Source organism: Hemiscyllium ocellatum, chromosome 7 (genome assembly GCF_020745735.1).
Source record: "Hemiscyllium ocellatum isolate sHemOce1 chromosome 7, sHemOce1.pat.X.cur, whole genome shotgun sequence".
NCBI lineage: Eukaryota > Metazoa > Chordata > Chondrichthyes > Orectolobiformes > Hemiscylliidae > Hemiscyllium > Hemiscyllium ocellatum.
In genome coordinates, this window is record NC_083407.1 from 68433090 (window position 1) to 68459946 (window position 26857).

The window sequence follows — 26857 nt, forward strand, 5'->3', positions numbered from 1 at the left end:
TTAGTATGATTTTACAGAAAAATAGCACATAACTGTGTTCTGGGAAGGGTCACCGGGCCCGACACGTTAACTCTGATTTCTCTTCACAGATGCTGCCAAACCTGCTGAGTTTTTTCCAGCAACTTATGTTTTGTTTCCGATTTACAGTATCCGCAGTTCCTTCGTTTTTTTTTAAAGAAGCAAGGCTGTTTGCTGGCGGTGCTTTCCAAACTGCACACGCAGGGATAGAGGTAGTGCAATGCTATAAACTCAACTTCAGAGACCATTTGCTTTGTTATTTCACGCTGTGTTCATTCTAGATTTCCTGGTGCTGTAATTATTGTAACTAATTCAGTGGAGCTTGTCACGATTGTACTCCTCCCACCCCTCCCCCTTTCGTGATCGTTCTAACGTAAACTAACCAAGTCTACTGACAGAAGACTGCGTGCTTTACTGTAAGCGCCACGATCACACAACTCAAGTCTCACATTTTTCCGCGGCGGTTACACTCCGCCCACACTCAAAGCGACTATCTTACCTTAGGACGGGCTATCGGAGGATCGTTCGCTGTATGAGTAACGTTAGTGAATGCCTCTGCGGGATGTGCTGATGATGTGATCTCAGTGGAAGGTGAGCACTGGAAGAGTCCACTCCTCTCCGTGGATCAGCAAGGAACTCCGGACGCCATGGCATCGCGCTGGCGACGGCCGCTCTGATTGGGTGGCTGGAGCCACGTGCCTGCCTTGGTCTATATTAGGAATATTTACTTCCTTTGCGAAGGAAGTGAAAAATCTGCTATGGTGATCAGGGGTAGACAGCAATCAACTAAAGCAACGCATCTTATTCTGCTGCAGCCCGTCATTGGAAGAATGAACTCTTATTTAGAATACATTCCTAGCACAGACATTCTGACGTTTACGCCTAAGTTCTGTCACAGTAATCCTCCAGCAGTCTCCCTGCAGCAGTGCTTCGGACAAGGTCGGTATGTTTCAGCTGAGCCAGTAGATGATCCATCTCCCACCCCACCTCACCTTCATCAGTCGGCGCCTGCTACTCTCGAACTTTCCTATGACTCCTCTCCATCTGCAGATGTGCACTTCTTACCCCAGAGCAACGTCGGCTATGACTTTCCTTATGCTGCTAACCAGGAGCAGGATGACACTGGGGAACTGCTCCCATACATCACCTCTGTTTACTCAGGAAGCGCCTCTTTTCCGCTCACTGCGCGCCAACACGAATACAACAATGTCTTTGTTGAGCAGGAACAACACCAAACCTATGGCAAGGAGTTCCCAAACTTTTACCCTGGGCATTATCAGAGTCTGTCGACGTCTCAGAGCAGATACCTAAGGTCGGAGTCTCCTACAGGACAGAAAATCGCTGCAGCAAATACCTTTGAGTGGATGAAAGTGAAGCGAAATCCTCCAAAAACAGGTCAGTATATTATCTCGGAAACCTGAGCTGAAAGTGGAAAACTAAATCCATACGCCTTTTAAAGTTCTCCAAAACAGTTTTTTAAAATTTAACCCTTTCATTGACAGAGCTTCATTATGTTAATAGTGCCCTGCAAGTTTAAACTACTGTTTGAATAATTTCACCTAACGTCTTTCCATTCCCAGTCACATGATCCCTATTATGTATGTTTCGCCAATATCATGGATAATTGAATCATATTCGATGCCGCTTTCAAGAGTGTGTTGGTGGGAGTGGGGTTGGGTAGTAATACTGTGAGGGGAATGAGCTAACCAACTTTTCTGCACTCCATCAGAATACAGTGCCTAACTATTGTGTGCCCTTTTGTAGCTAAAGCAACTGACTATGGGATCCCCAGCTCACCCAGCACAGCTCGTACAAACTTTACTACCAAACAGTTGACGGAACTGGAGAAGGAATTTCATTTTAATAAATACTTGACACGAGCCAGACGGGTGGAAATAGCGAACGTACTACAACTCAGTGAAACCCAGGTGAAGATTTGGTTCCAGAACAGGAGGATGAAACAAAAGAAAAGGGAGAGAGAAGGTTTTCTTGCCAATTTGGCTGCTGTGAACTCTACTCAGGATTCACTTTTTACAGAAAGTTCGGATAAATCGGACACTGCCTCACCTTTGCCTTCCCCATCAACAAAAAAATCATCAGAAAATCTAAACTTTGTTGAGCCGAAGCAAATGCTTTGAGGGATTGGGCCTTAACTTTCATCAATTTTTTGACCGAAAATGCTGGAATCATTTAGCACCTGACCAAAGTTTCACCTTTATTACAATGTTGGCACGTGATGCAAACTCGGTTGTTTGTATATATTGGTTTGAGGTGACTAAGTTCTGTAAAAATATTAATCTAGACTCAATTGTTTGGCCAAAGTTTCTACTTTGACCTGCAATGTGTATCAACACAAATGGAATTGACAGTTACTTGCAAAGGCGGAACACAATCTATCACTCAACTAGTGTGAAAAGACTTTCTTTTCTTAATACGTTTGCACAAGCATTAGGCAGCCTTTATAAAGTCTCAACAACAGCAAGCTTCCACAATGTGGAGCAGGTCTTTCCTCTACATACTGCCTTGCTGAGACTTCTACTTGCGCAAAGGAAATTGTTTACATGTACTGTATTTTTTAATTGATTTATGTGTGATGACATTGACGAATGTAATGTAGCATGTTCGACATAGCTCCTCAATGAGTGGAGTTTGCACAATTATGCCTCAGGTTGAAAGGTTGTGGTTGCTGCAATGTAACACTGTGCCTATCTAGCATTCTTTCACTGGTAAATATGTTACTTGGCTACTCTACCTCTGTGTTAATTACCATTGTGTATTCAAGACTAGTCATGTCGCATTCAGCTGTATAATGAAATAATTTAAATCTTTTAATTTAATCTTATGATCGGAAACGTTTGTCAGCTTCAGTAATTCTGATTGTTCGATATAAAGTCCAATGGTAATGATGTATAAATGCCGTGGAATAAAATATATCAGAATATATCAATCACTTGAAAATCTCTCGAATTTTCTGTAAGTGCACTGAATTGGATTCAAGAGTTTGATCAGGACATCTGCTTTGATCTGGAAAGTGCATCAAGAAAACTTTTTATCTGTGCAGTGCAAATATGGTTGAGTCAACCAGTGTAAAATCAATTCCATAGACTGGTGCAGAAAACAAGCAAGAAGGACACTTTCTGTTTTCAACAAACTCTTGATCATTCTCTATAATTTTAGTTCAATCAGCAGTAATTTTATATTTCATGATTTTATAAACTATGTTATCAAAATATGTCTGAAGTCGAAATGGGGGACTTTAACTTTTTTTTCTTTTATTGTCATTTTTGTTACTACAGTTACATCAATAATAATGTTTGAAGAATATACTTACTGTCAGCTCTCCTCTGAAGCCAGGAAGAATGGGCCTTTGCATTATTAACAAGTTATAATGAGTCCATTTGGAATACACATCTTTACTCAGCAACTTTCTACCTAATGATCGATACAAGAGAGGGAATACATTCATTCAGCTTCCTAATCAATTGAACCAAAGATGTTCGTATTTCAGAGGCGTGTGCTCAATAATGAATTCTGCAACTATACGCTAGCGAGCTAAATGGATCTTATATATAACGCGTATCTTTAGACATAAACATAAAGTATCTCTCATTGGCATTGCACAAGGAAGTGAGTCACACAGTGATGGTGCTGTTAAAAAAAAGTATCTACATCATTCCATTAAGACAACCAAAATGCCCAGACAGCTGCTCAATCAGAAACATCATGGCTGTCTAATTTGTCAATCGCAATATCAGTTAAAAATGACTTCCCATATTTAACCTCTGATCATTCCCTCTGGCGACTTGCAATATTGCACTAATGTCAGCTAGTTTACAGGCTAACTGCAGACATAAACGTGATGCTTTTTTGTACTGATTTAAGGCTTGAGTAACGTTAAATTTAACACAACGATTTAATCAGCCAAATTAATTTTTGTTTCATATCACCTTGGTAGCTTAATTCGTGTTTATAATAATAAAATAATAATTTCAAGCAGCCACTTACTGATTTAATGGCTGTGAAAAGAAATGGCAAAAGACCATATTTGTAGAGTATTATGAGCTCGGGATTCCTCTTCCCGCTCTGCAGTTATGAGCGCAGATCAAAAACACAAAATGTTGCACAAAAAAGTCAGTATGTTTTAAAATATGCAGATTATGTTAAAACGTGCTTTGCGAAGCATCGTTATGAACAATAGAAATAAAATATATGCAAACCCCTATCTTTAGGCTACTCGTTGTTTCCAAAATTGTTAATTTTTGTAAGGCAAGGAAAGGGTACCATTAACGACACAAGACGAACCACTTCAATTTTGATAATCTCTTGGGTTTGGGAGTTTGCTTTCTTGCTTTTGTGCATCACCACTAACTGGAGAATCGCCACTCGGAATGTCAGTACATATTCCAGATCAACTCCGGGTTGTCAAATTCAACAAAGCGGAGCAACACAAATGAGCATGCTGATATTTTTCTCTCAAACGTTTGGGCCATTTGGTCCTAACAACTTAGTGTTAATTACTGTCCGGCTAAAACAACACACAATACTGGCCGAGAAGCGGTATTTCAAAGAATTGCTGGTCGTAAAATTTACAATGGTCTCCTTGGGAATCAGCTCGGAGATCTTTGAAATGGAATCCACAATTCTTTGATGATGGCGCGCAGTGGACAACCGTACTGCACCGTGCCCAGAGAGAGAAAGAAACGTTTTATCTGATGTTTATTTTGTTTTTCGATAGTGACACATACTTCTTGCAAGCCAGGAGACCAGTTTAAAAATTGGACATTTTCAACAGTATGAATAAGTAATGCTAGGTTACGCCTCGGGAAATGGCACATCCTGGTGCGATTGCATGTTATAAACTTGCAGGTCTTTTGTCTTGTCCCGAGTTGTTGGGCGCCTATTGTTCGCTTTTATGTTATCATACCTCTGATCCCAGTAGTGATTATTACCCAAAGCCCCTGAAGACGTAGGGGGAATGCCAGGGATTTTATTATTACAATACAAAAACTGTTCGTAACTGTGACTGTATTGTAAGGGTCACAATAGTCGTTTGCACTTGTTTGATATTCAGTTTTACTTCTGCCCTGAGCGGAAGGACTATTCAATATTTACTCTGTCTGAAAGGGGTTGTGGAAGGGTGAACCGTAACAGGCATCCCACCGATCCCACCCCCAAGCACCAGGTTCACTGAAAGTTCATGAGAGAACCAAAACGATCTGGATCGATCCCTAGGCGTCTGCCATTTCTTTTGCGATCAATGTATTAGTAAAGATGTTTCAATATCAGACGTGAAATATCTGTATGAGCTTTCCCACCAACTTGCTTTACATGTTTGAAGTCATAAATTAAGGCAAGCTTGTCTTCATATAGAATTAAAGTTCAAAGCTCATTGTAGCACGGAATGTATGAATATTTAACGTCACTTTATGACTGACGACCAATTAATATACCAGCAAAACCTAATGGCAAATAATAAGAACGTACCGCTGATGGGTATTCGCTGTTACCCGTTATTCAGTTTTATTTGTTCGCTGTAGCATTTTTCTCTAAAACTTGCATATTTAAAGATTAACTAGGCTGTTAGATTGATAGATCAACTTCTGAGTTTCGTTTTTGTGGAAAAAAAATCATACACATATGTGGTAAGCGTTTTGGAGCAGGGAAAACATCCTTTTTTGTTTGTCTCCAGTGACATTTTTACCCAGTGTCACGTAGAAAGCATGCTGTAGGAAGTAAAGTTCTATGCTCCAAGACTGTAAAAACAATCATAAAACCATTCGAAAGCAGAATTATCCGTTTTGTTTAAAATGCGCCAGTTTACCCGAGAAATGTGTAACGAATATCACCATTAGTTGGGCATTTTCGGGTGCGAACAAAACAGCCAGAAAAGCCAGTTCGAATAAGCCAGTGATGATGCAGAGTCATGATTTGGAGATGCCGATGTTGGACTGGGGTGTACAAAGTTAAAAATCACACAACACCAGGTTATAGTCCAACAGGTTTAATTGGAAGCACTAGCTTTCAGAGCGACGCTCCTTCAGGTGATAGTGGAGGGCTCGATCGTAATACAGAATTTATCACCTGATGAAGGAGCGTCGCTCCGAAAGCTAGTGTGCTTCCAATTAAACCTGTTGGACTATAACCTGGTGCTGTGTGATTTTTAATGATGTAGAGTGGTAGCATTTCATTGGCTCTCCCCTATTTTAACACGCGGATTATTCAGATGCTGAATGTTGACGAATAACGTTTGTCTCCTGTTTATTTTGGTATTTACTAACACTGTAGCTGTCACCGGATGAAGGCACTCTTTGAATAATTAGTTATTTCATCGGGCTGTCCGGTGAGAATTTTGACGTACAGTCACAATACGTAAATTCAGGAGGCCGGAAATTCAAATTGTTGACACAACATCAAATCGTAACTAAATAAGTGAGAAATTATACAACTAAATATGTTAAAAGTTGTTTGACATATACACTTTGCATCCTTCTAGCAAACTGAGGTATTTCAATCCCACCAATTTCGCGCTACCTATCGCACCAATCTGTAGTTTACAGCCGATAACAAGACTGAATGAAAGCGTTTCATTATCTTGCCTTCCATCATACAGATGTATAGCATCGTAGTGCCGACACTACGGCTTTAGTTCACGGTTACACAATGTAATCCGATGTAAAGAGAATTGCTCCTGATACGACTCTTGATATTTCCGACCATTCCCTTTTGCAGCACAGTAGTCACCTTGTATGTTTAATAGGATTGACAATGGAACTTACATATTGACACTTGCTACATGTGGTGGTTGGCGTATTTATTCGTTATACAGTGAATAGATTGGCAGCTATCCAATTTCAATGTTGTGTGACCATTTCAGTTAATTTAACAATTTGCTTTCGACTTGCAGCTCTGTCTTTGGTATCGCTTTCTTAAATAAAAAGAAGTCAGCCACAAGGAAACAAGGGGTCAACCTTCGCCAATTAGCGCGACATCAATTAGCTTCCAATGAAGTTGTGTCAGATTATAGCCAATTAGATTTTTGAAATAGAGAGTCTGCAAACAGAACTGAGGTGAGTTTAAATTTGGTCAGCAGGACCAGCAAGTCGAAAATTCACATTGTCACATTAACTCTGTTCCATATGATAACAACTCTGTGCATGTGTTTCGTTAAGTCGCTCAATTTCACCCTTTGAAACATGAACTCATTTGCATGGGGCTTACTAGTGGCAAGAAACACCCCTTGACATTGTGTATATTTTGGGTTAAGAATTGAGTTATAAGTGGACTACTATACTCTGCTCATCCTGCAAATGTTCAACATTTGCATCTCCGGCATCTCCAAATCATCCTGCAAATGGGTTGCTTAAAGAAATCCATCGCCATTTCTTCTGGTCGGCTGTTAAATTTTGGATTTGTTCTGCAGACATTAACCACGAAGAAAGTGACCAGTTAATCTGTCAGGACTGTGACAAGCTTCATTTGTTATCGGCAGGTTGCATTGTAGCAACTCAGTAGCAAGAGTTAATTGCAGTATCCTCTGCTGCTGGGATTAGTTAAAATGTGATTCAGTATGAACAGAAACAGCACAATAAAGATGAACATCTTTGCATGAAAATTCAAAGTAATTCAACTTAAAAGCGTGCACTAACAAACACAGTTCTGACTAGGCAGAATTTGTTAGCTCTGGTGAACGACTGATGCCAATGGTAGATTAAATGAGTCATTGTGTCAAATCAGCATATTTAATAATTAATTAAGTTCGATAAATCTGAAGAATGTAGAACATAAAATACAGGGTAGAAAAACTGATTAGTATTCTAAACGTGATGAAATTGGTAAGTAAAGTTTGGCAGCGTAGTTATATTCAGTGTAAACATTTTCTATAGGAAGTGCTTGGATTTTATATGGGATAATTTAAATCAAGTACATTCCGATCAGTGTGGATTAATCCAAACATGACCTGCATCAATAAGTGCACCGTAACTATGTTGCTCCCGGCAATCAGCGAAATGCCTGCTAAACAAAAAATGATAAGCTTCACGTTCCCATTCTCCTTTTGTAGAGGAATGCGTTAACGTTCGATTTGCCAGGGGTTAGATGGCACAAGCCTCCTGACTGATCAATATGTTTTACAAAGTCATCAGAAAATCACTGCATGCCTTGTATATGCCGCTCTGATACAAACTTTCAAAGCTCTAGTTAACAGACAGTCATAAGCGTAGATTACAAAGCTTCTGCGCGATCCCAGCACGTATTTTAAAAATAATGAAATAATCGCAATTTCTTATGTGATCCGACCTATTCGAACCACAGAGAAATTCTTTAATGGTGGAAGAGACACTACCCTTCCTCTGATCTCTGGCCTATTATGAGTTCTACCAAAATACCCCAGCGCACCGTTAAAGTATAAGAAGATTTCGGAAACAATGGTTTCATAATTTCAGGAGCGAAATGAATGTTTAGGGTCGAAAATAAAATCATTTTTGGAGTAAAGGAGGCGAACAATATCCGATCTACTTGACATTTCATGCGCAGTTTTAAATCATCTCTCTTGTCTCCTTTCAGAGCAAGTAATGGTGAACGTCTGCTTATTTGAATAATCATAATACAATTCATTTCCAAATTGACAGACATGAAACAACTACTCGTATTTATTTTACTCAACGATTCCCATTTGGGGTCTACAAATTATTTTGAATTATGTAGGTAGTATTAAATGAGGTGTTATCCCCAACTACAATACAAACAGACTATAATTCTCCCCATTGCCACCGGCCCTTCGTTTCTGGATGTATTAAACTGAAATAAGCAGGGTGCACCAACTTGTCAATTCATATTCTAAACATCTCATTTGCCTTGAAACCTGGAAAGTTAGGTGGGGTGGATAGATTCAGTTGATTAGGCACTGACCTCTGGCATCTAAACTCAAATCCAATGTTGTCAGATGAATGGGTTTGTAGGGGCCCTTCCTAAAGACAGTTTGGGCAGGCTGCATTTAGATTAGATTACTTATAGTGTGGAAACAGGCCCTTCGGCCCAACAAGTCCACACCGACCCTCCGAAGAGCAACCCACCTAGACCCATTCTCCTACATTTATCCCTTCATCTAACACTACAGGCAATTTAGCATGGCCAATTCACCTAACCTGCATATCTTTGGACTATCGGAGGAAACCGGAGCACCGGGAGAATGTGCAAACTCCACACAGACAGCTGAGGCGGAAATTGAACCCGGTGCTAACCACTGTGCCACCTACGAATTTAATATCCAGTTGTCACCAATCTGCTGCATCAAACTGATTCTAATTCGACACTTACTGGCAGCTCACTAAGAGCGGTCATGTACTTCGTATGGAAAATGGAGAAACGTGTAACAGAGCATGATTTCGAGATCCAATAAAGCGTAGCTTTCTCTCCGACCTGGAAGTGTTTGAAAATAGCACCGGATGCCTAAAAGTGGAAACAATGTGAGCCCCAATTTTTTTAATAAGTAAGTAGTTGTGTCGGATTCAGCTTTATATATTACTGTTAATTGCTATTATAAAGGTAATATGCAGTAGCTGACATGCAATTTTGGCATTCATAAATACTTTTGCTGTTTATTGGTCACAGAAAAACAGACAGAATACACAACAGAATACAAGGAGCAAGAGGAGGCCATTCTGCCCATCGTATCCACCCGGCTTTCCGAATGAGACCACTAACAGTATTCCAACACTAATCAGCGTTTTGAACAATGTTTGCACTGAGAGTTTAATTGTTCGTTTCCATGTGTATGTCATAATTTGGATCGAAGATAATTTAGCTAACCCGCATTCTTGCGGATAAAAGGTCACTGGAGAATTCTGGCTAAGTTTCCATTTATATTCACAATGAGCTGGTTTGTTTTTTTTAAACTGTGCAATAATTGAGAAGATTCATTTTTAAACGCGTGAAGCCTGTTTTAAGGTGCTTGTTGCGAAATGACAGAATCGACAAAAAAAGGTTCAGTGACAGAATTGTGCGGCTGCTAGGTTTCTGTTATATGAAACAAGGCACCAATATGCAATTAGTTAATGCCACATTAAATCACATTCTTACACCGGACTCAGCAGTGACTGGCTGCGATGACTCTCGGGTATTCTTGCAGTTAGAAGAATGCTCACATATATATGACGAAGCGGCCCATAGGATTACAATAATGGAATTGGGTGAAGGTAGGTTGGGTCACTGCTCAGCCGAAAGCTCTCTTGCTCTCACGTGTTCAATTGTGTCTTTGTATTCATGTGCTTACTCATTCGTTAAAACACGATCCGTCCAAATACATTGTTCGACGTTTAAACATTATGTTACTGTTATCAGATAAATTATACATTTAATTCAGACGTGAAGACAGAAGAATTAGGGTTTAAAACTCGCTGCAGGACTTCTGAGATTATAACAAACATGAGAATTAGACCGAAATATTCAACTAAATGTTATTTGCCCTTTCAGGTATACCCAAAACATCCCACGGCACAATTCATGGAAGAGTTGGGGAATGTTCCAGTATTGGCTAATACTTATCTATCAACCAACAGCACTAAAAACGACCTGTGGAGGTGGAACAGAAATCTACATGATCTGACGGTTCTTCCCGGGATCTTACTGTGCGCCAATTTACTTTCCCAACATCACAACAGTGACTACACGTCATTTAGCTGCAAAACACTTTGAGACGCCCTGAGCTCAGGACGGTTGAATAAATGTACGTTATTTCTTTCTTATAAAAATAATTGGAGCGTAAAATAGTTATAGTATATAAACATCTTAAATTAATAGCAATAACTGTTTCAATTCCCTTCGTTATACGATAAAACTGATCAGCAATGCAATTTATCCTAAATAAGTCTGAAGGAATAAACTATCTTATCCTGTCGACTTAAATTCAAGAACCATGTGTATAACTAGTATCCAATGATTCTACAGAAAGTCTGTTCATGTGTTTGCTTTACTCATTTTGATTCGCAGATAGTAATCGAGCGTCTTTCGAAGACACAAATTCACTCAGATGTGTTCCTCTAGAATGATTAACTTTGACTGCCCATATCTGCAAAAATTAACATTAATAAAAACCGAAAGAACTGCGCATGCTGTATGTAAGTCACAAACAAAAACAGAAGTTTCTGGAAAAGCTCAGCAGGTCAGGCAGCATCTGTGGAGAGAAATCAAAGTTAACATTTTGGGTCTGGTGACCCTTCCTCAGAATAATTAACATGACTGGTTCCATCAATGTCCTATACACACAGAAAGTACAGACTTCTTTCCTATATAATAATCTAAGTTTAAATCTCACACGGCGACGGAACAGGCGCGAGGTATTATTTATGTTTATTTAGCCTTGCGATAAAAAAGATTCAATTTATTAATCAATTAAGTCTTCAAAATATTAACGTCATGTATTTTAATGATTATATTTCAATAAACAGCATGAGCTAAACTACTATTTGTATAATCAGTAGAGTTATATAAAAAAATTAACGGATCCCCAATTGTGCGTTTTACTTCACAAAGTTCTCCAGTTCTGAAATTACTTAAGGAACTACAGCCAACACCGTCCCAGTGGTCCAAGTGTAAAGCAAAACTGGACTCCTTTCAACTGCTACTAGCCATGTGACTTGTTTAAATACACAACTGAAAGGTACCATGTCTTCAACAGGTATCTTGACAGGGTTAGCCATAAGTAGGTAAAAACAATGACTGCAGATGCTGGAAACCAGATTCTGGATTAGAACTGCTGTGCTCTTCCAGCACCACTCATCAAGAATCAGCCATAAGTAGCCATTTGTAAACAAGCAGCCGCAGTGAATACAAGAATATTCACAGTTCAAAATAGCTCGAATGCATTACCGAGGAGTCTTCGAAATAAACCTGTTGGACGAGAACCTGGTGTTGTGTGATTTTTAACTTTGTACACCCCAGTCCAACACCGGTACCTCCAATTTATCAAAGGGTCATTGCTTATTATCTATTGCAGCAGTTTCCTCACTTTTGAGAATGATCAGGCAGTTACTAGGGTCAGAGAGAAAATATGAACGGATCATTACACGGCAAGTTGGAATTTTGTTTCCAAAACGTGCAATTTTGTGTTCTCATTGTTACAAGCCTTTCTGCTCTACATTAGAATTCCACCTAAACCATGTGATCTATACCCATATAAAAAAACAAAGGCTAATCCAGCCTATCCCACTAATGATGAATATCCTGTGGCTTACTGATGAAAAAGTTGTACAGAAATATCATTGTCTTCTTTGTTGATACGTTTATTGATTGCTCCTCACTGCATATCCTGATCACTTAACCGTTATGGAAATAATATAGTTCAAGTTTAATTACTTTGATTTCAATTGCACTATTGCATGAAATGATAACATAGCAGCTAAAAAATGCACATCTCATCCCTAGATGCCACTGTTTGTGATGGATAAAGTAAGCACATGAGTACCAAAAACAGCAACTAAAGAAAATGTTACTTCTTTAGTCAGAAAGTAAGGAAGTAATACAAATCACCTCTTTTTCCTCCATGATTCACAATGACTTCTTGGTCAAGAACATTATATCATATTTGTAAAACACTGATTATGCTTTTCTGAAACAGCAAGGCTAAATGATAGGTCTGGCTGCTATCTAGCACCATGTTGGTAGATTAAGAGTATTTTATTTTAGAGAAAATATCAAAATTTCAGTTGTACCAATGCATACACACATACATATTTACAATTTACAATAGCACAAATATTAAATATTGACATCAGATTCCACAGGTATTCAAAAGCAAAACTAGCACACTGTGTGATTTCCCTTTAAAAGAAGTTTTTATTACAGATAGCACTATAATATTGAGCCCACCAATGCTCATGGCCTACCACTCTCACTATTGAATGTAAAATCATCTCTCACTTGAATAACAAAAAAATAATGAAGATGCTCGGAATCTGAAACAAACACAGAGGGCTGGAGAAAGTCAGCAGGCCTGGCAACATTTGTGGAGAGAGAAACTGAGTAAATATTTCAAATGCAGTATTTGACACATATGTCACTGGTACTTGATGCATGTGTGACATTGACACAGCATGATGATGTACAGCAAATATCCACCCCTGACTAGTCACTGTTGGAAACTGTATTAACCAGCCTGACTTTATCTCTGCATTAAAAGGGCAAGTCATGATAGAGATACTGGAAGCTTTTAAACTCCAGCTGAAGACACTGAGGACAAAAAGTTAAAGCAAGGCAAAACATTGAGATAGGCATGAAAGGAGTGAGTGAGTATGCTTGAGCTGCATCCAGGATGAAGCTAAGAGATTGGTACCTGTCCCTACATGCTTATTGTCCTGGCAGCAAGCTTGCAATAATATTTGCCAATGCATTCCAAGGCGAAGCACTGAAGTATAGACCATACTGTAAATGGTTCAGAAATGTGTCATTAGGACGAGGTGCAGCTGTTTATGTGTCAGATGCCAAGGTGCATGAATGGGGGATGCATATGATATTTCTGATGTAGGGCTCATGCCCAAAATATTGACTCTCCTGCTCCTTGGTTGCTATCTGACCTGCTGTGCTTTTCCAATGCCACACTTTTTGACTCCAATGCATATGATTGCTGGTAATGGAGTGTGCCTGAGATTTTGGTACTTGGTGAAAGAGATGGATGGTTTGATCTGTATGGACTTCAATAAGATGTTTGACACGGTACCTTATGGTGGACTGGTTAGCAAGGTTAGATCATATGGAATACAGGGAGAACTAGCCATTTGGATACAGAACTGATTTGAAGGTACAAGACAGAGGGTGGTAGTGGAGGATTGCTTTTTAGATTGGAGGCCTGTGACTAGTAGTGTGCCACAAGGATTGGTGTTGGGTCCATTGCACAAGCTTTCAAAGTGCTGTTAGTTTCTGATTTCAAATAAACCCTGTTGGACTATAGCCTGATGTTGTGTGACTTCTGATTTCAGGAATGGACTGCAGCTGAAATTGTCAAAGTCATGTGATATTTTCATTTAAAAATATCACCCATCTTAAAGGAAACTTATTTTCTAATGGTTTGGATGTGAACATAGGAGATATGGTTAATAAGTTTGCCGGTGACTCCAAAATTGGAGTGTACTGGACAGCAAAAAAGGTTACCTCAGAGTACAATGGATCTTCATCAGAATGCCAATGGGCAGATGGAGTTTAATTTAGATAAATATGAGGTGCTGCATTTTGGAAAGGCAAATCAGGGCAGGAATTATACACTTAATGATAAAGTCCTGGGGAGTTACGCCATGTTTGGATTATTGTGTGCAATTCTGGTGTCCCACTTGTTGGAAGGATGTTATGAAATTTGAAAGGGCTCAGAAAAGATTTACAAGGATGTTGCCAGTTTTGCAGAGTTTGAACGATAGGAAGAGATGGAATAGGGTGGGGCTATTTTCTCTGGAGCGTTGGAGGCTGAGGGATGACCTTATAAAGGTTTATAAAATCATGAGGTCATGGATAGGGTAAATAGACGAGGTCTTTTTCCCCGGATGGGTGGGACCAAAACTGGGGATCATGCATTTAAGGCAAAAGAGTAAAGCTTTAAAAGGAATCTAAGGCACAACTTTTTCATGCAGAGGGTGGTGTGTGTATGGAATGACTGACAGAAAAAGTGGTGGAGGCTGATAGAATAATAACATTGAAAAGGCATCTGGACAAGTATATAAATAGGAAGTGTTTAGAGGGGTATGGGGCAAATGCTGACTAATAGGACTTGATTTATTTAGGTAATCTGGTTGGCATGAATAAGTTGGATCAAAGGGTCTGTTTCCATGTTGTGCATCTCTATGACTCTATGATTCTACGGCAAGCAAGTGCTGAGCCTGAAGTCTCCAGGTAACCACTTTGACTTTCATATTAGGAATTGTCACCATCTAGTTTCTACCCGGCATTGTGGGATTGGAAAACTGCACATAAATGAGGCAAGATTAACTAATAATGAGATACTAGTGCATGCAAACTTTAGTGCATCTTTACCCTCTTGCCTTAAACAGCTTGTCTTCCAACCAAGACTTGTTTGGGAAAGGGGATTTTTTTGCTCTTGACGTTGAGAAGCTCCTCACTGATCATCTCACAGATTTCCCAACACTGTCTCCATGGCTCAGGCTATTTAGAGAACCTATATCTTTAACTGTTTATGATCAAATTGTTTTTGTTATGTTACTGTGTTTTCTTCCCCTTAGAATGTTATGTATCAATTTAAATGAGTCTAGAAGTACAGTTTTGTAAATTTTAAAAATAAATTTGTCTTCACACCTTTACCTCATAGGGTTAGAGCATTATATCTCACACACTATCATATACAGATAAAAAACTAACAGATGAAGAAAAACAAAATGCTCACAATGTGGAATTATTTCAGTTTCTTTCATAGCAGTCTTGAAGTTTCTTCAATGTAACAATATTTTTGCTTTAAAGGAGGTCTTGTAAAAGCAAAGAATTCTCGTCTCGTCTAAAAGGAAGGTTTTATATAGTTGAATTGTTAGAATGTCAGGTGAACTTAAAATTAGATAAGGTTTTGACAGGGTGTTCTCCACTTTAAAACTGCATTTTACTTGTTGTGTAGTGGTCTTTGTGTTGCTTTGATAGCAATCCAGATGGCATTTCAGATATATCTATTCCAGGACAACTTCTGCTTTTTTGTAAAGGCAGGTTACAAACTTGGCTGGTCTATCCATGTGACCTTTTACAAGTCCAACATCCTTTGCTAAATATGTTGGTGCATCAGTCCAATTAACATCTAGTGTTGTGCCTTTTCGCTGGCTGACAATTTCAGACAGCCACAGTCTTGATGTATAGGGTGAGGTGCCAATAAAAAAACACTGATAAGATCCAAGTCCTTGTTTGTCCAACACCCATTGAGATTTGATGTCAATATTGCTCAGTGAAGACAACAGACAAAACATCTAACTACCCAAAGAACTGTCAATGCAGCAAATCAGAGACAAAAATAGAAATTGCTGGAAAAGGCATCACCAGGTCTGACAGAATCTGTGGAGAGAATTGTGAGTTCATGTTTCGGGTTGAGTGACCCTCCTTCAGAACTGGCAAATTAACTTTCTGTTGATGGCTTATCCTTAAACCATGGATTGTGTGAATTCTACATATGGCTGTGATTATCCATTTTAATTTGATATTTGCTGTTGTATTTCCAGAATGATGTGGAGGTGCCAATGTTGGACTGGGATGGACAAAGTCAGAAGTCACATAACACTGGGTTATAGTCCAACAGGTTTATTTGAAATCACAAGCTTTCAGAGCGCTGCAAGTTTGTGATTTCAAATAAACCTGTTGAATTATAACTTGGTGTTGTGCTACTTCCGATTTCAGGAATGGACTGCAGCTGAAGTTGTCACTGTCATGTGATATTTTCATTAGAAGAACACCACCCAACATGAAAAAAAACTATTTTCTAATCGACCTGTTCAGAGATATTATTACACAGCTCTGGAACAGGTGAGACTTGAACCCAGAACTCCCCGTCTCAAAGGTAGGTATACCACCACAGCACCTTACCAGTCATGTTAAATACATTGCCCAAATTTGAAAATAGTTTTAAAATTTGCAATGTATTCATATCTGGATGTGGCATTGTTCTATCTCTAGGAATCATAATATTTAGCTTAAAAGGAAAAAATCTTGGTGATCTGATCTTCGTACCTATTATTTCTATTTGTCAAAATTACTCTGCTTTGATGTTTAATTTTCTGTGGTTAATTCAGAGAAGTGAATGATACTTGACCATGCATGTCCACAACAAGCAATGACTGATCAGATTACCTGGGTAGATTATTTGCATTGCACATCTCAAATTTAGCTTCTTTACAAATGAATTTATCAAATTTATGCAATAAAACTAAAACTAAGCTTGCGTAGAACAGGACATGCTTATATACAGTAAGAACACAAACATTTTTTATCTTTGAATACTAAGTTTCATTTATGACAGCAGTGAAAGAAGTGACAGCCTCAGAATAAACAGTCTACACATTTATCCAGCACATTTCACAGAGGACTATTGTCGTTCCCATGATATTGCACTTCACTTCTCCAGAGACCTCCTTCCTCCCACAGATTCTTATGTTTTAAATGTACCACTTGTTGTTGAAATCCCTGATGGATTTGAACTCATAGCTGAAACCTCCCTAGAATTTGGCAATAAATTAGTCTCTACAATGAAATATGCCAAAATGAAATCAGGAACATTGGAAAACAATACACTGGTGCAATTAAAACTCCGTCGTTGTGTCTTCAGTTCATAATAAAACTATCATGTTAAAAATCATTTCCCCATTCATTCCTTAGGGAAAATAAAAGGATATTACATAATGGGGGTTATAACATTATCATATTTGGGGACTGTAACTTCAAAGCAAATGAAGGAAGTTATACGATCTGTTCTGAAATCTGCCTGAGAATAAGTCTGGGTGGTTTGATGATTAGTGATCAAAAGAAAACTTAGATTGATCTCCTGAAAAGAATGTGTACAATGTCTTGGAAACAATAGCTGCAGTCTCCAAGAGTGTGATGAGTAGACCTTAAAGGTGTTACAGGATAAGTTTGATAATCAATTTCAATTAATATTTGGAAGCTGAAAGGAAGTTTCCAAAGGATAGCCAGTTTGAATTCCCACTCTGTCATAAGGTTAATGTATTTCATGTTGCCATTGAGATCAGGTTGCAAGCTTCCCTGCACTGCTTATCACAGATAGCCAGAGAGAATCTGTGTGATCACCAAAATGAGAACTCTGTCTGAAAGTTATTGCCACTGGATAAAGGAGGAGGTCAGTCTCAATGTGCTTGGGTGATGTGTCTCCTCTTACCTTCCCACCTACTTTTGTGTCATTCACAAAATTAGTGACAGTTCATTTACTCCAACGCCATGGAGCTTTAACTATCCTGTTTGTTATCTCTTCAAATAATTCTTCAAGTTATCTCTTCAAGTATCTCTCCATGGGCGGCACGGTGGCACAGTGGTTAGCACTGCTGCCTCACAGCACCAGAGACCCGGGTTCAATTCCCGCCTCAGGCGACTGACTGTGTGGAGTTTGCATGCTCTCCCCGTGTCTGCGTGGGTATCTTCCGGGTGCTCCAGTTTCCTCCCACAGTCACAAAGATGTGCGGGTCAGTGAATTGGCCATGCTAAAATTGCCTGTAGTGTTAGGTAAGGGGTAAATGTAGGGGTATGGGTGGGTTGCGCTTCGGCGGGTCGGTGTGGACTTGTTGGGCCGAAGGGCCTGTTTCCACACTGTAAGTAATCTAATCTAATTCAGCAAAATTGTCAAGCATGATTTCACTATATAAAGCCATGCTGACTCTGCTTCATCTGAAGTATTTCTAATTTTATGGAGTTAAAAATCACACAACACCAGGTTATAGTCCAACAGGTTAAATTGGAAACACACTAGCTTTCGGAGCGACGCTCCTCCATCAGGTGATAGTCCAAAGGCTAATGTGCTTCTAATTAAACCTGATGGACTATAATCTGGTGTTGTGTGATTTTTAACTTTGTACACCCTAGTCCAATACTGGCATCTCCAAATCATAATTTTATGGAGTATTTCTATTTTTATGGAGTTCAATGCAGCAAAATGTGAGGTCATGCACTTTGGGAAGAATAACAGGAAGGCAGAGTAGTGGGTCAATGGAAAGATTCTTGGTAGTGTGGATGTGCAGAGGGATCGTGAAGTCCATGTACATAGATCCCTGAAAGTTGTCACCCAGGTTGATAGTGCTGTTAAGTAGGCGTATGGTGTGTTAGGTTTCATTGGTAGGGGGATGGAGTTCTGGAGCTGCAACATCATGCCGCACTTAGAATATTGTGTACAGTTCTGGTTGCCATAGTTTGGGAAGGAATTGGAAGCATTGGAAAAGGAGAGGAGTTTTAACAGGATGTTGCCTGGTCTGGAGGGAAGGTCTTATGAGTAAAGGCTGAGAGACTTGGGTCTGTTCCCATTGGAAAGAAGAAGGCTAAGAGGGGATTTGATAGAGACATACAAGATGATCAGAGGATTAGATAGGGTAGACAGTAAAAGTCTTTTTCCTAGGATGATGATGTCAGCTTGTACAGGGGGCATATCTACAAATTGAGGGGTGATAGATTTAAGACAGCTGTCAGAGGCAGGTTCTTTAATCAGAGAGTGGTAAGAGCGTGGAATGCCCTACCTGCCAATGTAGTTAACTCAGGCACATTAGGGAGATTTAAACAATCCTTAGATAAACACATGGATGATAATAGGATAGTGTAGGGGCACAAGCTGAGAATAGTTCACAGGTTGGCGCAACATTGAGGGCAGAAGGGCCTGTTCTGCACTGTATTGTTCTATGTTCAATGTTCTAAATGCTCTGCTGTTACATCCTTCATAACAAACTTGAACATTTTTCCAATAACAGATGTCATGCTAACATATCTACAGTTATCTGGTTTTCAATCTCATTGAGGCTTAGAGATGTACAGCATGGAAATAGACCCTTCAATCCAACTTGTCCATGCTGACCAGCTATCCCAACCCAATCTAGTCCCACCTGCCAGCACCTAGCCCATATCCCTCCAAATCCTTCCTATATATTTCCATCCAGATGCCTCTTAAATGTTGCGATTGTACTAGTCTCCACCAATTCCTCTGGCAGCCCATTCCACACACACACACCACCCTCTGCATGAAAACGTTGCCCCTTATGTCTCTTTTATATCTTTCCACTCTCACCCTAAACCTATGCCCTCTAGTTCTGACTCCCCCACCTCTGGGAAAATACCTTGTCTATTTACCCTATTCATGCCCCTCATGATTTTATAAACCACTAATAAGATCACCCTTCAGCCTCTGATTCTCCAGGGAAAACAGTCCCAGCCTGTTTGACCTCTCCCAATAGCTCAAATCCCTCAACCTTGGCAACTACCTTGTAAATCTTTTCTGAACCCTTTCAGGTTTCACAGCATTCTTCTGATAGGAAGGAGACCAGAATTATACACAATATTCTAAAAGTGACCTAACCAATGTCGTGTACAGCCACAACATTACCTCCCAACTCCTGTACTCAATACTCTGACCAATAAAGGAAAGCATACCAAACTCCTTCCTCAATATCTTATCTACCTGTGACTCTACTTTCAAAGAGCTATGGATCTGCAGTCCAAGGTCTCTTTGTTCAGCAACACTCCCTAGGACCTTACCATTAAGTGTATGAGTCCTGCTAAGATTTGCTTTCTCAAAATGCAGCACCTCGCATTTATCTAAGTTGAACTCCATCTGTCACTCCTCAGCCCATTAGCCCATCTGATCAGGATCCCATTGTAATCTGAGGTAACCTTCTTCACTGTCCACTACACCTCCAATTTTGGTGTCATCTGCAAACTTACTAACTATACCTCTTATGTTCATATCCAAATAATTTATATATATAAAACAAAAAGTGTACAACCCAGCACCGATCCTTGTGGCACTCCTCTGGTCACAAGCTTCCAGTCTGAAAAACAACCCTCCACCACCACCCTCTGTCTTCTACCTTTGAGCCAGTCTTTATCTAAATGGCTAGCTCTCCTTGCATTCCATGATATCTCACCTTGCTAACCTGTCTTCTAGGGGGAACCTTGCTGAACACCTTACTGAAGTCCATATAGATCACTTCCAATGCTCTGCCCTCATCAATCCTTTTTGTTTCTTCTTCAAAAAACTCAATCAAGTTTGTGAGACATGATTTCCCATGCACAAAGCCATTCTGACTATCACTTATCTGTCCTGCCTTTCCAAATACATCAACATCCTGTCTCTCATGATTCCCTCCAACAACGTGCCCACCATGGATGTCAGGCTCACCAGTCTATAGTTCCCTGGTTTCTTCCTAGTGTCTTTAAATACTGGCACCACGTTAGCCAACCTCCAGTATTCTGGCACCTCACCTGTGACTATCGATGATACAAATATCTCAGCAAGAGGCACAGCAATCACTTCCCTAGCTTCCCACAGAGTTCTAAGGTACACCTGATCAGGTCCTGGGGATTTATCCACCTTTATGCATTTCAAGACATCCAGCATTTCCTCCTCTGTCATATGGACATTTTTCAAGATGCCACCATCTATTTCCCCACATTCTATATCTTCCATGTCCTTTTCCACAGTAAATACTCATGCAAAATGTTCATTTATCTCCTCCATCTCTAGCAGCTCCACACAAAGGTCGCCTTGCTGATCTTTGAGGGGCCCTATTCTCACCTCAGTTACCTTTTGTCCTTAACGCATTTGTAAAACCTCTTTGAATTCTTCTTCACTCTATTTTCCAGAGCTATCTGATGTCTCCTTTTTGCCATCCTGATTTCCCTCTTAAGTATACTCCTACTGCCTTTATACGTTTCTAAGGATTCACTCAATCTATCCTGTTTATACCTGACATATGCTTCCTTCCTTTTCTTAATCAAATGCTGAATTATCTCATCATCCAGCTTTCGCTACACCTACCAGCCTTTCCTTTCACCCTAATTGGAATATACTGTCTCTGGACTCTAGTTAGCTCTTCTTTTTTTAAATAAAGGTGTTACTTTGGTAGTTTTCTAATCCTTGGAACTTTTCCAGAATCTAAGGGTTCTTAGAAGATCACTAGCAGTGCATCAACTATTTCTGTGACTACTTCCTTTAATATCTCAGCATACATTCCATTAGGTCCAAAGCACTTAATGGTCTTCAGCCATTAGTTTCTCAAACACATTTTCTTCTGTGATACACTTGCATTATTTCTTTTGCTCATTGATTATTTAGTAATTTTGGAACAGTATTAGTATCTTCTATTATGAAGACTGATGCAAAATACTAATTTGACTCCTGGGTCCCCTTATTATTTCTCCAGGGGGCTGACATTTGTTTTGACTTCCTTCATTCTTTTTATGTATTTAAAGCTCTTTCTGCCCTTATTGATATTATTTTCAAGTTTATGTTCTACTGTTTCATTTTTTTTGTCCTTTTAAAACTTTCACAAACTTCTGGATTACCACTAACCTTTGCCAGATTTTTGTTTTATTTGATCCTGTCCTTAACTTCCATAATTAACCATGATAGGCTCACACCATCCTAGTGTGTCTTCCTCACTGGAACATGTCTTTGTTGGGAACGACAAACTATTTTCCAAAAATGTCAAACATTGTTTTTCCACTATCATAGCTGCTAAAATCCTTTCCTACTTCACTCCAGCCAACTACCCTCATTATTTTGTAATCACTCTTATTTAAGTTTAGCACATTTGTTTCAGATCCAAGGTCCTCCCTCTCTAATTAAATGCTAAATTCAACTATCTTATCGTCAGCATTTCCCAGGTTGTTATGCATTCTGAGATAATTTATTACATTTACCTCATTGCACATTACCATATCCAAACATAGCCTGATCCTTGGTTGGATCAACAATGTCTTGTTATAGGAAAGTCTTGAATTGTCTAAATAATGCACTGCCTTTGTTTCATGCGCTCATTATCTTTTGATTTAATCTCTATCCAACTGTACAGTTCCTATCAGGTTCTGGATTAGAGGTGCTGGAAAAGCACAGCAGTTCAGGCAGTATCCGAGGAGCAGTAAAATCGCGTTTCGGGCAAAAGCCCTTCATCAGGAATACTATCAGGTGGCATATACAGTAGACAGCTCCTACAATTGTGATCTTACCCATTTTATTTCTTACCTCCAACCATATGGATTCTGTATCTTCTGATTGAAGATCATTCCTTGCTTTGTATATATCAACACTGCTATCCACCACTTTGTCCTTCCTGTCTGACCTTTCAAAAAGTCACATACCCCATAACATTGCATTCCCAGCTTTGATCTGTTTGTAACCATGTCTCAAAACTAATGTTGTGTACAAATTTAAGACATTTCTCTTCTAAAATATTCTTTGTGTTTCGAGTTCCTGCACTTTCAATTGAGACCTTTAAGCATTTGGAATGCAAATAACATTTCAAATTCCTTTTCACGTAATCATACAGCAATAAAGGAGGCCATTTGGTTTATTGTGCTTTCCTGGTTCAATTAGTCACATATGCAAATTCCTCCCTATCAAGTATATACTCAATTTTCTTTAAAACTTAATTTTGAATCTGCTTCCACCAACCCCATCTGCAATGTAGATAATAACAACTCACTGCATAAAAAAATCCCCCATTCTTCACCCTTTGATTCCCCTCCACTGATTTCAACTTTTTAAAACGGTTCTCTTAAGTTTGTGTCTCTGTTTTTCAACTGTCCTGCCAGAGAATCCAGTTTCCCACATCTACTCTGTTGAAAAGTATTCTTGTACACTTCAATTACATTTCCCCTTATCCTTTTAATAATTGTTGGTGCATTATTATTTATGCAGTTGCTTATTGGAGTAAATGTTTTTGAACACTTGCAAGATATGTATGAAAAACTGACACTTTTCTATAAAAGTGTGGATTGCTGAATTAAAATTGACTACATTTGTGCCAACATAACTTATATTGCTGCTCTGTTCAGTTTCTCTTTCCCTGTCACCATGTCACACCATATACTGGCTTTATTTTATTAAATAAAAGTCCTATGTCTGCAGGAAATGGTTCTAATTTCTGAGAAATAACTGGCAACTCAATTATAAAATCATATACATTATAAATTCCGTTAAAATAAACACATTGATTAGACTGACAAGACATTCTTAGTTAATCCTGCAAATAGCATTAAGAATATCACACCTTGCTTTTGGAGTCGGGAAAAAAAAACTGATAACCTCTAACTTTTTTATATGACACATTATGAGGTTTCTCTAAATTAACTTAGCCTCATATTGCAGCCACCTCATCCATTACTCCTTTATCATCTCAAATGTAATAAACTCTGGGATATTAACACCTTCTTTTTACCCACAGCCACCTTGTATTGCTTAATTTAATATCTACTGTGACAGCCGCGACATCTAAAATACAACCATAGATTATATTTTCTGTAGTTATTTTTTATTTGATATTTTCATTGATCTCCTAAAATAGAAATTGGCTGGCTATTGTTCAAGTGCCTAAGTTATTGATAATTATGTTTACGTTCTATGAATTGTGCTGCATATCTAAACCAATGATATGATAATCTATTGATTTTGGAATTAATCTTACTATTGCAATTCTGTTGTCAGACTTTGAGAGACAGCATGTAATAAGTTTCAAAATAATTGGAAATAATTACTCTCTGTCAATAAATGTTATTTGAAATTAAGATTTTCCTAAAGATATTAAAACAGAAATGGGTATATTTTCAGCATTGCATATGATTTATTAATTTCTAACCTCAGCATTTATGGCCAGAACGCTTGTAATCAGACAATTATTCAGAATCCAGGCGATGTACTATTAATGGGTGATTTTAAAATCAATATGTTACACTGACAAGTAGATACAAAAGAATATTACTGTTTTCAAGCAATGCGATCCATAACGGAAATATAAATATGATAATATCTGAAATGTTACTATATGTAACTAAATAAATCAAATGTTAACTTGCAATCATTATGTTGTATTCTGTGGGAAATTCAAACTTAATTTAATTTATTATTTATTTGTATTTCATACTTTCCAAAAAAAACAATTGCAAATTTTGAAATCAGTTTAATAACGAGAGTTTGAATTTAAGATCTGGGCAGTGGTTTCTTGACCATATTTCTATTTGTGGAGATTAGTTAAAACTGGTTTGGGAAATAGAGTCTCAATTTGAAAAAGATGTGCTTTGAGGCTGCAGAATGATGGAGAGAGGTAACTGTTGAAGCAGGAGATATTATGGAAGTGATCAATTATTGACTGAGACAGGGAAGGAGTAAACAGATAAGGAAGAAAGTAATTCCTAAAATTTATGCAGGATTCTTTCCTCAAGCAGTATTGTTGAATGCCTAAATCAGAAAAAAAGATTGTTAGATCAAATTATGTTAAATAAAGCAAAAGTATAATGTTGTTGTGAATCCTAAATTTGCTCAACATAGAAAGAAATGGTTTAGTAACTAACAAGAGAACTTTGAAGAAGTTAGTTAAGCTAAAGACTGGCAAAGTAGTAGAATCTACATTCAAGGATTCTAAGGGAAACAAGCAGAGAAATAATGAGGATAAAAATTCTATTTTTGAGTTTTTTTGTACATTGATGCTTGCAGGCAGAGAATGACTGATGTAATATCTATTCCAAAAGGGAAATAAAAGCCAATTTGTCATTTACTTGACAGTTTAACAGTGGTAAATTTGGGTAAGGAAGATTTGGGTAGCATTAGTTAAATATGAAACTATTAAATATCTGCATGAAGAGAAAATAATTAGAAGGAGCCTACATAGCTTTCTAAAAGATTTCCTGAACATATTTTGATTACTGATGGTGCTTGGATACGAATTTGAGAGATTTTTCACATCTCTCAAAAGATCACAAAGTACTCCAAATTAAGCAGGCTTTTGGCCAGATGAATAAGGATAACAACTATATGGAATATATTGGATGGACCATCTAGTTGTTTCTTGTCCAATAATTTCATAGGTTTGTATTGTTCATTATGTCTGACATCATTTCAATATGGTGGAGGAAATAAGTCCCGTACATCTGGTGTACACAGACTTTCAGAAATCCTTTGACAAGGTATCACAAAGGATTTGCTTGGAGAAGAGAATAGCATAAAAACCTTTATGGCTTAGAAGGAGGCAATTTGGCCCATCAAGTATAAGCTTACTTTACCTAGAGGAGACAAGTCAATCTCATATCAATTCTGAAAGTTTAGTTCCTTTGAATATTCATCTAATTTCCTTTTGAAGTCATTGATTGCTTCCAATTTCACTTCCTGTGGGCAGTGAGTTGCAGGTCATTCATACTCAGTGCCAAACATTTCTTACTCACATTAATTCAGCCTTTCTTGACCAAAAATCTTAAAGCTGTGTCCCCAGCTTTTGTTCTTCCACCGAATGGGAATAGCCTGTCTTTACCTAACTTATTTAAATCTGTTATAATCTTGAACATTATATTAAATCTCCCCTTAATCTTCTGTGCCTCATGGAGAATACACCCATGTTTTTTAATCTAATATTGTAACTAAAATCTCTCACTCCTGAAACATTTCTTCAGTACCCTCTGAAGGATACTCACATTTTTCCTAAGTGAGAGACCATAACTGGATGCTATACCAACTGTTCGGACCTAAACAGACCTTTCTAAAGGTTCAGCATACCTTTACTATGTTTGTACAAAATTTATGAAACCTGTAAAGATCACACCTTTACAATTTTCTGTAGTTTTTGCTTGTGGACTGAAATCTGAAACGAACTATTTTAAAAACCAAGAGATTGTCAAAAGGATTAGTATACTTTTTAAAAGAAGATTACCTGACATCATTGTGAGTTATGTTAAGGCAGTGGAGAGGGCATAGGGTGGTCCAGATGCAGACAAGCTGCAGCCAAGGGGTTTGTACAAATGGAGATTCAGCCAGCAACAGGTAGCTGATTGCATTGGATAATGGAGACCAGTTCCATTAACAAAGGCCTTCTGCTTGCCAACAACAATGTGATTGGCTCTCAGGTTGGCTTATAGATGTGAATGCTTGGGTCAGGAGCCATCAGACCTCTGGCAAGGAAGGAGCTGTTCTTTCTCTGCATTAAAAAGCACCTCAAACATTTTATTTTACATTTTCATTTTTTCCTCATCATCAAGAGGTATATCTAGTTGAAACAACATGTAGTTTGGGCTTGAGTAAAAGGCAAATGTTGAACTTAAAAATTTGCCAACAGAAGTGCCTAAATCGAAACAAAATGAGACCAACAATCAATGTGTTAAATACATTAAGAAACACATATTA

At 38.5% G+C, this 26857-nt stretch overlaps 1 protein-coding gene across 1 annotated transcript; it reads left to right on the forward strand.

Annotated features, from left to right (window-relative positions):
* Positions 1-558: 558 nt before the first annotated feature.
* On the forward strand, positions 559-2156 carry LOC132817612 (homeobox protein Hox-D1-like). Its single transcript, XM_060828115.1, has 2 exons — positions 559-1413; positions 1783-2156. The coding sequence occupies exons 1-2, from the start codon at positions 777-779 to the stop codon at positions 2154-2156; spliced, it is 1011 nt and encodes a 336-aa protein (XP_060684098.1). The 5' UTR covers positions 559-776.
* Positions 2157-26857: the final 24701 nt, after the last annotated feature.

What these genes read in the sequence shown, in the direction of transcription:
- LOC132817612 (XM_060828115.1), top strand. Translation starts at nt 777, where the DNA reads ATGGTGATCAGGGGTAGACAGCAATCAACTAAAGCAACGCATCTTATT. An exon ending in GCGAAATCCTCCAAAAACAG is followed by an intron (nt 1,414 to 1,782) that starts GTCAGTATATTA and finishes GCCCTTTTGTAG; the next exon opens with CTAAAGCAACTGACTATGGG.